This window comes from Rhinopithecus roxellana, chromosome 12 (genome assembly GCF_007565055.1).
Source record: "Rhinopithecus roxellana isolate Shanxi Qingling chromosome 12, ASM756505v1, whole genome shotgun sequence".
Taxonomy (NCBI): Eukaryota; Metazoa; Chordata; class Mammalia; order Primates; family Cercopithecidae; genus Rhinopithecus; species Rhinopithecus roxellana.
Window position 1 is genome coordinate 114785883 of NC_044560.1, and position 16009 is coordinate 114801891.

General features: G+C 45.3%; 1 protein-coding gene across 1 annotated transcript; it reads left to right on the top strand.

The window, feature by feature from the left end:
- Positions 1-4161: 4161 nt before the first annotated feature.
- KIR2DL4 (killer cell immunoglobulin like receptor, two Ig domains and long cytoplasmic tail 4) lies at positions 4162-14015 on the top strand. Its single transcript, XM_030912851.1, is given in 9 exon segments — positions 4162-4482; positions 4681-4716; positions 5519-5803; positions 6698-6991; positions 10270-10320; positions 12717-12821; positions 13290-13342; positions 13443-13637; positions 13639-14015. Coding segments are annotated over 9 exon segments (1257 nt in total). The 5' UTR covers positions 4162-4442; the 3' UTR covers positions 13837-14015.
- The last annotated feature ends 1994 nt before the right edge of the window (positions 14016-16009 follow it).

Here is a 16009-nt window from a genome sequence, read left to right on the forward strand (position 1 = left end):
TTTAGATAAAGAGTCTATGAAAAGGTTTGATTTCATTTTATGTTTTCTTTGTGGACATTTTCACACAAACTATGTAAGTGAGGAAGTCAATTTGAAAGGGAGAAGAGCAAGTTCAAACACATTCAGGTGAGGTCGTTCTTTAAATGTTTTAATTGAAAGGATCCATCTTGGGATTAGAACAATAACTGAGACGGTGCCAGGAAAGTTAAAAAGCTTTTGCTAGTCCTAAATATTGACACCTAAAATTATTAAACTCTTAGAAGAAAACACAGGGGAAAAGCTTCACAAGATTGGATTTGGCAGTGATTCTTTGGATGTAACAACAATGGCGCAGGCAACTACAGAAAAAGTACACAAATGAGACTTTATGAAAATTTTGAAAAATTGTACCTCAAAAGACATCATCAGTTACTTCATATGTCAAGGAAAAAAAACATTTAAGACAATATTATCAAAGTAAAAAGACAACCCACAGAATGGGAGAAAATGTTTTCAAATCATATCACCTGTAAGGGATTAACATCCACAATATACACAGAACTCCTAAAACTCGACCACAATAAACTCAATTCAAAAATGGGCAAAGAACTTAAATAGACATTTCTCCAAAGAACATACACATGAAAGGATACTCAACATCATGAATCATTAGGAAAATACAAACCAAAGCTACACCAGATGCCACTTCATACCCCTTAGGATGGGTATCATCAAAAACAACAACAACAACAACAACAGAGTTTCCACACACTAACAACAAACTATCAAAAAAGTTTCCAAGAAAATAAGCCCATTTACAATAATTACAGAAAACAAAACATGCAGGAATAAATTCATCCACAGAGTACAAAGATCTGTATATTAAAAATTATAAAACATTGATGAAAAAACTCAAGAAAAAACAAATAAATCAAAAGATATTCCATGTTCATGGATTGGAAGAATTATGCTGTTAAAATGTCCATTCTATCCAAAGTGATTCAATGCAACCATTATCAAAAATCCAATGACTTTTTTTACAGAAGTAGAAAAAACAATCCTAAAATTCATGTGGAACCAAAAAAGACCTCAAATAACCAAAGCCATCTAGAGGGAAAGGAACAAAGTTGGAAGCATCGCATTACCGAAACACAAACTACAATACAAAGTTATGGTAATTAAAACAATATAGTACTTGCATAAAAACAGACACATAGACCAACGGAAGTGATTCATAGCACAGGAAAAAAAATGCATGCATTTAGGGTCAAACAATTTTGGGGATGTTGTCAAGAACACAATGGAGAAGGAACAGCCTCTTTAATAAATAGGGTTGGGAGACTTCGTGTCCACATGAAGAAGAATGGAAGCGGATACTTATCTCACAAAACATACAAAGTCAACTCAAGATAGATTAATGACTTAAATGTAAGATGAAAGACCATAATCCCAGCAATTTGGGAGGCCAAGGTGGGCGGATCACCTAAGGTCAGGATTCCAAGACCAGCCCGGCCAACATGGTGAAATCCCGCCTCTACCAAAAATACAAAAAGTAGCTGGGTGTGGTTGTGAGTGCCTGTAATCTCAGCAACTCAGGAGGCTGAGACAGGAGAATCACTTGAACCAAGGAAGTAGAGGTTTCAGTGAGCCGAGATCGCACCACTGCACTCCAGCCTGGGCAACAGAGTAAGATTCCATCTAAAAAAAAAAAAAAAGCTACTAAAAGAAATCAAGGGAAAACTCCACTAGCTTGGACAAAATCTATTTGGGTATTATCCCAAAGGCCCAGGCAGCACAAGCAAAAGTAGACAAATGAAATTATATCAAATTGAAAGTTTCTGCAAAGAAAAAAAAACTCAAGTGAAAAGACAACCTATGGAATGTGAGAATATATTTGTACACATACATCTAATAAGGAATTAATATCCAAAATATATAAGAAACTCAAACAACTCAATAATAAGAAATCAAATAACCCAATTAAAAAATAAGCAAAGTATCTGAATAGACATTTCTAAGAATAAGACAAATCACCAAAAGGTATACAAAAAAATGATTAGCATCAGCTAAATAAAAATTAAAACTAGAATGAGATATCACCTCACACCTCTTAGAATGACCATTAATGGTCTGGGCATGGTGGCTCATGCCTGTAATTCGGGCACTTTGGGAGGCCAAGGCAGGGAGATTACCTGAGGTCAGCAGTTCGAAACCAGCCTGGCCAATATGGCGAAACCCCATCTCTACTAAAAATACAAAAATTAGCAGGGTTTGGTGGTGCACACCTGTAGTCACAGCTACTCTGGAGACTGAGGCAGGGGAATCCCTAGAACCCAGGAGGCAAAGGTTGCAGTGGGCCGAGATTCTGCCACTGCACTCCAGCCTGGGTGACAGAGTAAGACTGTGTCAAAAAAAAAAAAGTCCATTATCAGAAACATAAAAAATAACAAGGGTTAATGAGGATGTGGAGAAAAGGGAACATTTGTATGCAGTTGATGGGAATGTAAATTAGTACAACCGTTATGGAAAACAGTCTGGAAGTTCCTGAAAAAATTAAACATAGAATTCCCATGTGTTTCTGCAATCCCACTACTGTCCATGTATCCGAAGGAAGTGGAATCAGTACATTGAAGAGATATCTGCATTCCCATGTTTACAGCGGCATTATTCATAACAGTCAAGATGTGGGATCAAACTTAATGTCCATCTATGGGGGCATGGACAAAGAAAATGTGGCATACAATAGGAACATAATGAAGTACTATACAACCTTTACAACAAAGAAGGAAGTCCTGTCATTTGTGACAATGTGAATAAACTTAGAGGACATTATGTCAAGGGAAACAATCCACACACAGAAAGACAAATGCCCCAAGATCTCATATGTGGAGTGCAAGAAGTGGAACCCAGAGAAACAGTAAAATAGTCGTCGAAAGAACCTGGGGAGGAGTTGGTCAAAGGATGCAAAATTTCAGTTAGAAGAAATCGGGTCAAGAGATCTATTGTATGTCTTGAGGACTCCAGTTAATCACAACATGTGGTGTATCGAACATTCCTAAGAGATTAGATTTTAAGTGTTCTCACCACACACACAAAACATAACAAGTATGTGAAAAAATAAATACGATAAAGAGGTTGTTTCATCCATTCCACAACGTGTACCTATATAAAAATACCACGATGTACACCACAAATACCTTTCTCCTCATAGATTAAAATTTTTTTTTGAGATGGAGTTTCACTCTTGTCACCCAAGCTGGAGTGCAGTGGTGCAATCTCAGCTCACTGCAACCTCCTCCTCCCAGGTTCGAGTGGTTCTCCTGACTCAACCTCCCAAGTAGCTGAGACTACAGGTGCGTGTCACCATGCCAGGCTAATTTTGGTATTTTTATTAGAGACGGGGTTTCTCCATGTTAGCCAGGCTGGTCTCGAACTCCTGATCTCAGGTGATCCAACCTCTTTGGCCTCCCGAAGTGCTGGGATTATGTGGGGAAAAGAAAGAAAGATCAGCCTGTTACTGTGTCTATATAGAAAGAAGTAGACATAAGAGACTCCATTTTGTTCTGTATTTGAGATGCTGTTAATCTATGACCCTACCTCCAACCTTGTCCTTGCAAAAGACATGTGCTATAGTGACTCAAGGTTTAAAGGATTTTGGGCTGTGCAGGGTGTGCTTTGTTAAACAAGTGCCTGAAGGCAGCTTGCTTGTTAAAAGTCATCACCATTCTCTTAATCTCAAGTACCCAGGGATACGCACACTGCCAAAGGTCGCAGGGACCTCTGCCTAGGAAAGCTAGGTATTGTCCAAGCACAAAGCCAAAGAGAGAGAGAGAGAGAGACAGGAAACCGTGAGTTTAAAGTCTTGGGTCATAAAACAAACTCTAGATAAAACGACAAGATCCTCAATCAACACGTTGTGTTTTTGCTCATAAGATGGAAATCTATGATGCTAAATAACCACAGTCTTTCTACTGAGATTTAAATCATGTTATCTGTTTCTGGTTTAATAGTAGAAATACCAGCGTGAAAAATAATGATGATTTATTTAATACAATTGCTCTATAATGATAATAAGACCTATTAGGTATTTTGCATATTGCACATGAAGGAGAGTTTCAATCGCAGAGAAAAACAAACAAACAAAAAAAGATTACAACGAAAGTTCTTCATGTGAGTGCACAGTTCAATCGTCCTGTGCTGGGGGTAAGTGGGTCTGAGATGCGTTTTGAGTCTGGCCATCATGCATGATGGGAAATGACAAGTCTAGTCTGCAGTTTTCAGAAAGCCACATTCCTCCCTTGACTGGACTCCCACTAGAACCTCTATGACGCAGAAGAAACCTACCTGTGTCCCCTTCACATGCTGTGGTCAATGTGTCAGCTTCATGATCCAGGCTCCTCACCACATCCTCTGCACCGGTCAGTCGAGCGGAGTCACTGCGTCCTGGCAGCAGAAGCTGCACCATGTCCATGTCGCCCACGGTCATCATCCTGGCCTGTCTTGGTGAGTCCTGGAAGGGAAGGAGCACCAGGGTGACACTATGGGCCTGCAGATTCAGGGTCTCCCAACAGAGAGCCGTGTTCTGGAGCAAGCGGGCGGTGAGGCTGAGTTAACGTTCAGTCCAGCAAGGCGCCCAATGGCTCAGGAGGAAAGGGCAGGTTGGTACAGACATGAATAGTTCATCATGATCTTTCTTTGCAGGGTTCTTCTTGGACCAGAGGGTGTGGGCACACGTGGGTGAGTCCTTCCCAAATGATGAGTTGTCATCCCCACCAATACAAGTGAATTTTCCTGAGAAGGGAGGCAGGCAGCACAGAGGGCGGCTGATGGGCTGACCATGGGAAAGCCTGTGGGGAAATCTCTCGTGAACTAGGAAGAGGAGACCCTGGGATGCTCGGCCCTGAGTTCTATCTTATCCCTCCCCAGCCGTTCTTCCCTGTGGCTGAGTCTAGCTCTGTGTGGCCCAGGGGGAGACTCAGGCGCTCACAGCTGGGGTGTTGAGGTGGGGGGGATATGGTGTCACTGGCAGAGGAGGGAAGGGAAGGAGCACTAGGAACAGCAGGTCCTCTGAGGACAAGAGGGTAAATCACTCCCTCCAGCATTTCCATGATGGTCGGGGCTGCAGTGTGGCTGCTGTCATTCTACCAGTAGAGGTGGGGGAACCACAGTCATGACCCTGACATTCCAATCCCTCTGATGGGGCTCAGTTGTTTATTTTGGTTCAGGCATTAGCTGATATTCCATTCACAAAGGTCATACCCTCTGCTGCGTGTCTACTTTGTGTTGTTCGGTGTAACTAATCTTGCAGTATTAAAATCTAGTAAGAGTTCCGTACTCAGCACCTGCTCAGAGTTTTCAGCCCATACTTTTGTTGTAGGGAGACACCATGTCCATGCTGGATAGGTTCTTCCTGTAGCCCTGGACACCCAGGTGTGGTAGGAGCCTTAGAAATAGGGAAAGGGGAAGAATCTTCTGCGCACAGGGAGGGAGGGCTGGCCCCACATCCTCCTCTCTAAGGCAGCACCTCCTTCTCCCCCAGGTGGTCAGGACAAGCCCTTCTGCTCTGCCTGGCCCAGCGCTGTGGTGCCTCGGGGAGGACACGTGACTCTTTGGTGTCACTATCGTCCTGGGTTTAACATCTTCACGCTGTACAAGGAAGACGGGGTGCCTGTCCCTGAGCTCTACAAAAGAATATTCTGGAACAGTTTCCTCATTAGCCCTGTGACTGCAGCACATGCAGGGACCTACAGATGTCGAGTTTTTCATCCGTACTCCCCCACTAAGTGGTCGGCACCCAGCAACCCCCTGGTGATCATGGTCACAGGTCAGAGGGCTCCTGTCTGGGCTTCTCCTTGTCCCTCCTCCTGAATCCCAGAGCTTCTGGTGGGGGTGTCCGTCAGGGTCTCATCATCCAGGCCCTGACTGTATTTGGGGTAAAGGGGGATTTAATACAGGGAAATGGGTGCTGTGGTGGGAAGAATAACTGTCCCCACTGGTGGCCACATTGTAATCTGTGGACCCTGTGACTCTTTATGTTATAGGGCAGGGGACTGAAGGGGAAGATGGAGCTCAGGTGGTTGATGAGTTGACCTTGAGATGGGGAGACGGCCTGGACTGTCCCGCTGGGCTCAGTGAAATCACAAGGGTCCTCATGACAGGAAGAGGAAGAGGGGAGGGGGATTACAGCAGTGTCATGGGAGACTCCACCAGCCACTGTGGGCTTTGAAGGTGGAGGAAGGTCACGAGTCACAAAGGCAGGTGGCCTATAGGGGCTGGAGAAGTCAATGGAACTGATTCTCCCCTGAGTCTCCAGAGGGAACACAGCCCTTGTAGATACCTTGATTTTAGCCCAGGAAGAACTGGATCCAATTTCTGTTCTCCAGATGTGGAAGGGGTCAGTGTGTTCTCTCCTGCTGCCATGTTTGTGATAATTTTCTATAGCAGCAACAGGAAACCAACACAGGAACCAGGTCAAGGACAAGTTTAAAAACCTAACAAGAGGGTTGGCTACCCCGAGATCAGCAAGCGTGCGTTGCTGATGCCACCACCAGGCTGGAGCCACATAGGGAGAGAACGACAGGGAGAGTCTGGGGTGGAGGGTGAGAGAGGGAGAGAGAGCATTAGGTCATAGAGCAGGGGAGTGAGTTCTCAGCTCAGGTGTGAGGGGAGCTGTGACAAGGAAGAACCTCCCTGAGGAAACTGCCTCTTCTCCTTCCAGGTCTATATGAGAAACCTTCTCTCTCAGCCCAGCCGGGCCCCACGGTTCCCGCAGGAGAGAACGTGACCTTGTCCTGCAGTTCCCAGCGCTCCTTTGACATGTACCATCTATCCAGGGAGGGGGAGGCCCATGAACTTATGCTCCCTGCAGTGCCGAGCATCACTGGAACATTCCAGGCCACCTTCCCTCTGGGCCCTGCCACCCACGGAGGGAACTACAGATGCTTCGGCTCTCTCCGTGACTCTCCCTACGAGTGGTCAGACCCGAGTGACCCACTGTCCGTTTCTGTCACAGGTGAGGAAACCCCATGTCTGTCCCATGTCTTATGATCCCAGAGCCATAGCTGGGGAGCTTCCTGCTGATGATGGAGAGAGGGATGGACAGATGCAGAGAGAAGACAAAGTCTGGGTGTGAGGTTGGGGTCAGGGCACAGGAGGGCAGACACAGCACATCAAACCCTCCCGCACTGCCTGCATGGAGGCCTGCGGTCAGGGCTTCAGGCACCCAGGCAGATGGAGAAACTGGTCAGGACAGACCCAGAGGAGGGGAGACTGAGCTCAGTTTGGGGAGATCAGAGGTTCCCTCAACCCCTCAACCTTACCCATTTCCCAGAAGCCCATCCTGGCCTCTCACCCACACAGAGATGTCATCACCAGCAACCCTTACACCCTTTTCTTTTCCTTTGAAAAAATGCTGATTGAGGTTAAATATACCCGTATAATTTACCAGCGTTACCATTTTTAAGTGTGAAATCTAGGGGTCATAAATACCTATATAGGCCGGGTGCAGTGGCTCATGCCTGTAATCTCAGCAATTTGAGAAGCCAAGGCAGGTGGATCATTCAAAATCAGGGGCTGGAGACCAGCCTGGCCAACATGGGGGAAACCCATCTTTACTAAAAAGATGAAAAAAATCAACCAGGCATAGTGCCACGCGCCTGCAATCCCAGCTACGTGGGAGGCTGAGGCAGGAGAACCGCTTAAGCCCAGGAGGCAGAGGTTGCAGTGAGCCGAGATCGTGCCACTGCCCTGCAGCCTGGTGACACACAGAGACTCTGTCTCTAAATAGATAAATAAATAAATTTATATTCTTTTTTTTATTACCCTCCATCCTTTCCTTCCTAACCTCTGGCATCCACCATTCTACTCTCTCCCTTCATGAGCTTCACCTTTTACATCCTGCAGGTTAGTGAGAAATGGCAATCCTTGTAATGAGCTCCAGTTCCACCCACGTGGCTGCAAATGTCAGGATGTTACTGTCTCTATGGGTGAGTAGTCTCCACTGTGTGTATGTACCACATTCTCTCTATCCATTCACCCACTGATGGGCAGGTAGGTTGACTCCACATCTTGGCTACTGTGAACTGTGCTGGAACAGTCATGGGAGTGCAGATGTCACTTTGATACACTAAAGTCCTTTCCTTTGTGTTTACACCCACTAGTAGAATTGCTAGATCCTCTGGAAGTTCTCTTTTTAGGTTTTGGTTTATGCTTTTTGTTTTTCTGACACGTGAAGGGGTGGCCTGCCCCTCCACACTTGTGGGTGTTTCTCGTTAGATGGAACGAGAGACTTGAGAAAAGAAATAAGACACAGAGACAAAGTACAGAGAAAGAAAAGTGGGGCCCAGGGGACCGGCACTCAGCTTACAGAGGACCCACGCCGGCCCTGGTCTCTGAGTTCCATTAGTATTTATTGATAATTATCTTTACCATCTTAAAGAAAAGGAAGTGGCAGGATAATAGGATCATTGTAGGGAGGAAATCAGCAGTAAGACATATGAACAAAAATCCCTGTAACACAAATAAGTTTAAAGGAAAATGCTGTGCCTTGAGATGCATACGCAAACTCTCCTTAAACCTTTTAGCAGTATTGCTCCAGCAAGTCCCACCTTATTCCTAAAGGCGGTTTTCCCCTTGCTCAGTAAACAAAGTATGCAATCGGGTTTTACACGGAGATGTTCCATTGCCCAGGGACGGGCAGGATTTTTAACCAGCAAGCTGCCTTCAGGTACTTGTTTAGCAAAGACACATCCTGCACAGCCCAATATCCATTAAGCCTTGAGTCACCATAGCACACGTCTCTTGCAAGGACAAGGTTGGGGGTAGGGTCACAGATTAACAGCATCTCAAATACAGAACCAAATGGAGTCTCTTATGTCTGCTTCCTTCTATATAGACACAGTAACAGGCTGGTCTCTCTTTCTTTTCCCCACAACACGAAGTTTCACTCTTGTTGCCCAGGCTGGGGTGTACTGGCACCATCTGGGCTCACTGCAACCTCTACCTCCAGGATTTAAGTGATTCTCCTGCCTCAGCCTCCTGAGTAGTTGGATTACTGGCACCTGCCACCACACCTGGCTAATTTTTGTATTTTTAGTAGATACAGGTTTTCACCATGTTGGCCAGGCTGGTCTCGAACTCCTGGCCTCCAGTGATCTGCCCACTTCGGCCTCCCAAGGTGCTGGAATTACAAGGGTGAGCCGCAGCACACAGCCTCTTTTTATTTTTTGAGGAACTTCCATATTCTTCTCCTCTGTGAAGGCTGTACTAATTTATATTCCTGTCAACAGTGTATCAGGGTTCTCCTTTCTCCACCACCTTGTCAGCATTTGTTTCGTCTGTCTTTGAGATAAAAGCCATTGTAATGGGGTGTGATGATAGCTCATTGTGATTTCATTTGCATTTCTCTGATGATTAGTGATACTGAGCACTTTTCATATACGCAATGTTCATTTGTATGTTTTGTTCATTGAGAAATGTCTGTTCAGGTCTTTTACTAATTTTATAATTAAATCATTAATTTTATTGAGGTATTTGAGCTTCTTTTATATTCTAGTTCTTAATTCCCTCTCAGATGCATAGTTTGCAAATATTTGCTCCCATTCCATGGGTTGTCTCTTCTTCACTTTGTTGGTTGGTTCCTTTGCAGTGCAGAAGCTGCTTAGTTTGATATAATCCCAATGGTCTATTTTTTTGTGTTCTGATTACTTGTGTTTTTGAGGTTTAAACATAATGTCTTCCCTCAGACAAATGTCCTGGAGCATTTCCCCAGTGTTCCCTTTTAGATGTTTAATGGGTTCAGACCTTAAGTCGTTAACCCATTTTCATTTGATTTTTGTATATGGTGAGAGGTAGAGGTGCAGTTTCATCCCTCTGCATGTAGCTATCCAGTTTTCCCTGCATTATTTATTGAAACCACTGTCCTTACCAGATTGTAGATTCTTGGAACCTTTCTCAAAGTCCATTGGATGTAAATAGGTGGATTAAATCTGTGTTCTTCATTCTGCTCCATTGTTTTACATGCTTTTCTTTATGCCAATGTCATACTGTTTTGTTTACTACAGCTCTGTAACATATTTTTAAGTCAGGTAGTATGATACTCCTGTTTTCTCCTTATACCTTAAAGTCTCAAGATAGTGGGCATCACGTACAATGATTATGGAGAAGGGGATGCCAGGACTCCCAGGGCCCAATATTAGATAACAGAATGTTGGCGAACCAACCTCAAAGATGTCCTGTGAGTAGAACACAGGCATCCTTACTTCCACACCTCTCTCCTGTCCCATGTTCTAGGAAACTCTTCAAGTAGTTGGCCTTCACCCACTGAACCAAGCTTCAAAACTGGTAAGTGAAGGATCCCTCTTATCTCTGCTTTTGAAAACCCAGGAAGGTCGAAGCCTTGGATTCAAGCATTGGCTCAGCACTTCCCAGCTCTGTGATTGTGGGCCTGTCTTCCGCTGTCTCTGAACCCCAGACACTCCAACAGTGAAAGGGATCTGAGCCCAGCACAGGGCTCAGTGAAATCTCTTAACCTCTGATTTTCTGAGGCTGAGACCTTAGGGCAGAAGGATGAGTGCAAATCAGACGTTCTTCTCGGGATAAATGTGGTGTTTGTTCTGCCTGCATTCCTAACCAAAGGACAAATGTCTGGGGGCTTGAGAGGGGGAAGGAAGGGGAACATTTTTGAGGGTGGGGTATTTGTAGAGAAGTTCTACTTGCCAAGGAAAGAGCTCCTGTCTGTCATGATCCAACGCTGGTTGACTTGGCAGAGCAAGAGCCTTGCAGTAAGAGAGAACAGAGTTCATCCACACACATGACACTTCCGCTTACTGGCTCAGCCACTGCTCCATGCTCAGGCTGTGCAGTGTGGACCCTTTTCCTATGTTGCCATAACAAATTTCCACAAGCTTCGTGGATGGAAGCCACATTTTTAAAAAATATCTCGCAGTGCTGTAGTTCAGAATTATGAAATGTGTCATCTCACTGGGCTAAAATCAAGGTGACGTCAAGGCTGACTTCCCTCTGAAGGTTCCAGGCAAGAATCTGCTTCCTCAATTTTCCAAGCTCCTAGAGGCTCCCACATTCCTTGGCTTCTGGTCCCCATCTTCCTTCCTCAAAGCCCACAAAGGCTGATCATATCTCTCACATGACATCAGTCAGATCCTTCTTCCTTACCACACCTCTTTCTCTGAATGTTGCTCTGCCTTCTTCCTCATCTTTTAAAGGCCTTGGGATTCTATTGGAATCTATGTTCATAGCATAAAACTTGCCCCCTCACCCAAATCCCCCACCTCACCTCTACTTTCGATCACATTAAGAGACACAGATAGACTGTGGGAAGGTAAAAACGAATATTCTTTGGAGTTCAGATCTTGGACTCAGAGACCAGCGCCAGCACCATCTCTTGGTCACCTTTTGTACGAATTCACAGAAGGACAGGTTGTACCAAAGCAATAGATGATGGAAGGGTTGGTCCTTCCCCCGGACTCTCAGGTAGAACAGCAGCCTAATATATGACTCCTGAGATCACAAAAAGTAGCACGTTCTTCACGAGCTTCATCATTATTTCCTGGTTGTTTGATACATGACAGTTCTACTTCACTTTTTTGATCTTGATTTCACTTTATGCCTTTTCTTGTCAAATGTAATGTGTTTGAGTCAAGAAGGCTGTGGCCATAGAAACTGTAAAGCACATTCACTGTGTATCAATCCCAGTCCAGTCTTCCCAGAGAAGACTCTAAACACCTCCTGTACTGCACCTGGGGCTATGTCAATTTCTATCACTCACCGTCACTCCAGGGAGACAGAACACACAGAGGATACATGACATAGGCAGGTTCATTACTAACACATAAGCAGCAACTGACAACAGAAGCCTACATTTCAATGTGAGCCAGACCTCCAAGGCTCAGAAAAGCTGCTCGAGACATGTGGAGTCACCCCATTTGCACTGCAACTGGGGAAACCCAGAAAGCAGCCCAGCCTGGGTTTTGTACCCTGGAGCCACAGGAAGCACTGACCTCAACCACTGCATGACGTCCTCCTCTGGGAAGAACAGGAAGATAGCCCAGACTGTTCTGGGACGTTCCTCCTGATCTCAGGATGTTGCTGTCTTAGTCCCTTTTTGAGGCTGTAAAAGAACACTTGAGCCTGGGTAACTTCTACAGAAAAGACAATTGGTTGGCTCACGGTTCTGCAAGCTGCACAAGAGGCAGGACACCAGCATCTATTTCTGGCTGCGGCCTCAGGCTGCTCCTACTCTGGTAGAAGAGAAGGGGGGCTACATGTGCAGAGACCACTGAGATCACACGGCAAGACAGGGAGAAAGGGGGTGTGATGGAGCTTCCAAGCTCTTTTTAAGAACCAAGTCTCCAGAGTACTAACAGAGGGAGAATTGCTAACCCCGTTGTGTGGGGCAGCATTAATCTATTCATGATGGATCCACCCCCATCAGCCAAACACCTCCCAGTAGGCCCAACCTCCCACACTCAGGGTTACATTTCAAAGTGAAGTTTGTGTGGGTCAAATATCCATACGATAGCAGGTGTCTCATCAGCACATTCTGTGGTTATTATGAAAACTATAACTGAGAAAGCAGGAGAAAGCTGGGTCTCCCACCACATGGGTGCTTGTCCTAAAGAGATGTTTTATGCGGTTGCCTGGCAACCAAGAAATGAGAGAAAATCCACAAAGAGGAACTGCTATGGTGAGCTTCTCATTGGATTCCCATCTTCCTCCAGGTATCACCAGACACCTGCCTGCTGTGATTAGGTACTCGGTGGCCACCATCTTCTTCACCATCCTCCTCTTCGTTCTCCTTCGTCGCTGGTGCTCCGACAAAAAGAGTAAGTCTCACGAAGCAGAGGCCAGAGACCTTAGAGGCGTGTGGGGAGGAAGGATGAGGAGGATGGGAGCACGCAGGTGTGTGTTTCTCACTGGCAGGATGGTCTCTGACCCAAGGCAGGAGCCACAGAGGCAGAGCTTTCTAGAGAGAGCACCAGACACCCTGCCCCTGCCTTCAGCTCACAGACCATTGCCAGATTCTGAACTGTATCCTCATGTCCCTGCAGCCACTGACGTCCAGAAGGTTCCATGACAGGCAGAAAGTGGGAGGCAGAATCACTGGGATGGGAACTGACAGCTCTTCATGGGATGGGTCCTTCAGCTCAGAGAGATAGAATGTCTGAGTCTGGCTGTGGGCAGCTGAGGGACCTCAGGCACCTACAGTCTCCCCCTGTGTGTTGGTATCTGCTCATGAAATGACGACCCAGAAGTGCCCTCCCAGTTCTTTTGATGACTTCAGTTTCCTACAGATGCTGCTGTAATGGACCAAGAGCCTGTGGGGGACAGAACAGTGAACAGGGAGGTAGGTCCTCCTCGCCCCAGCCTCATGGATACAGTCTTATTCCCTAAGAGGCCTGAAAAATAGGAACCCCGTCCCTCACTCAACATTTCCCTCTCTCCAGGACTCTGATGAACAAGACCCTCAGGAGGTGACATACGCACAGTTGGATCACTGCGTTTTCACACAGGGAAAAATCACTCGCCCTTCTCAGAGGCCCAAGACATCCCCAACAGATACCAGCGTGTACATAGAACTTCCAAATGCGGAGCCCAGATTGTTGTCTCCTGCCCACGAGCACCACAGACAGGCCTGGAGGGGGTCTTCTAGGGAGAAAACAGCCCTGTCTCAAAACCGGCTTGACAGCTCCAATGTACCAGCAGCTGGAATCTGAAGGTGTGAGTCTGCATCTTAGAGCATTGCTCTTCCTCACACCACAAATCTGCTGGCTCTCTCTTGCTTGCCAATGTCTGTGGTTCCCACTGCCCACTGGAGAGAAAACGCACTCCTTTGCTTAGCCCACCATTCTCCACTTCACTTGACCCCTGCCCACGTCTCCAACCTAACTGACTTGCTTCCTAGTCCTACTGGAGGCTGCAGTCACACTGAGGAACTCACAATTCCGAACATACAAGAGGCTCCCTCTTAACACAGCACTTAGACTCGTGCTGTTCCACCTTCCCTCATGCTGTTCCACCTCCCCTCAGACGATTTCTCAGTCTTCTGTCATCAGGAAACCTTATAAAAATATGTTGTGATTTCTATGTAGCTCTCTCGTCTTCAAATAAATATGTCTGCCCTCATTCTTTAGGTGACTCTTTTTTTGCCTAAAGTTTCCGGTGTTATCGTTACTATGTCCATATAACCCCATCTGTTTTCCACTGGGTTCTCACTCCTGGAATCTGAGCTTCTGGAAGCAGGTGGAGCCTGATTGTCTCTGGGACTCCAATTTCCATCGGAAGATGCAGCGCGTAGGAGGTTCCAAGGATCATAAATCGGATGAACAAGTGATATTCTTACTCTCTGCACACCTGGAAAGCTGGCAGAGCCAATCCAAGATGAAACATCTGTACAGTCATAGGCCTTGTTAGTCTCATCTCCACGGGGACACATGTCCACACATAATCTTTCATACTATAAATACACAGTCGCTCCTCCAGATCTGTGGGGTTTACAGGTGTTTATTGAACCAACTATAAATCAAAAATATTCAGGGAAAAAATCCGCAAAGTTTCAAAAAGCAAAACTATGTTGAATAGACACAAATGGAATGGTGTGTAGACTGTGTCAGGAATTAAAAGTAATCTAGAGATGATTTCATGTATACAGGAGGGTAAGCATGGGTTATATGCAAACGCTCTGCCATTTTATGTAAGAGGCTTGAGCATCTGCAGATTGTGTTATCTGAGCGGAGATCCTGAAACCAATCACCCACGAATAGTGAAGGACGATTTTATCTAACTTTTATTTCTCAATTTTAAATATAAATCACAAAAAATTTACAATAACAAGATAAGAAACAAGAAATGTTTTATAGTGTGAGAATAGGTTTAGATTTATTTTTTTCTATGTGTAACCCTTGGACCCGTGTTATCTATTGAGAAGACATTCTATTCCTCCTTAAACCACATGGCAGCCTTTGTCAACTCTAACAGGACTGTGTGTGCACGAATGTATTTTAGACACTGTTTTCTGATAAGGGGCTCTCTGTGTTCACTCTCTTGAGGATGCTGCACTTTATGTAGGCTTACACAAACCCTTAAAATTTGGTAGCTGGAGTCCTCTAGTTTCTTATTATAGGCTATTTCCTATGCTTTTTTTATATTTCTTCAGGCAGAGTCTCACTCTGTCACCCAGGCTGGACTGCAGTGGCACGATCTCGGCTCACTGCAACTTCCGCCTCCCAGGTTGAAGCAATTCTCCTGCCTCAGACTCTTGAGTAGGTGTCATTACAGGTGCCAGCCACCAGGCACAGCTAATTTTTGTATTTTTAGCAGAGACATGGTTTCACTAAGTTGGCCAGGGAGGTCTTGAACTCCCGACCTCGGTTGATCCGCCCACCTCGGTTTCCCAAAGTGCTGGGGGACACTTGATTTTCAATAGCATTATGTTACTGGATATTTCCATAATTTAAAATGAGGGACGCAGAGAGACAGACAGAGAGCGAACCATGAGTTGGGGCTCTGGACTCTCGGGTCATGAGACAAATTGTAGATAAAACGACATAAATCCAGAATTGACATGTTGTGGGTTTTGCTGATAAAGAACAGTTCTAAGATTGTAAATAATCGCATAATCCTTCCCTGGGTATTTAAATCATTTAAACTGGTTCTGCTGTCATACTAGAAATATAAGCATGAAACATCCTATTGGTTTATTCGTCACAATTACTCTGACAACACTCATAATACCTATTAGATATTTTGCATATTATACACGGAGAAGAGTTTGAAACACAGATAAAAACAACAAAAATACGTGAAAAGTCTTTCACGTCAGCACAGATTTTAGTCACCTCGTGTTTGGGAGGTTGGATCTGAGATGTGTTTTGAGCTGGTCATAGTGAAGGACACAAGGTGTCAGTTCTAGTGAGAACAATTTCCAGGAAGCCATTTTCCACTCCTGAGTGAGCACCCGCTGTGCCTCATGCAAGGTAGGAAGAGCCTGCGTACGTCACCCTCCCATGATGTG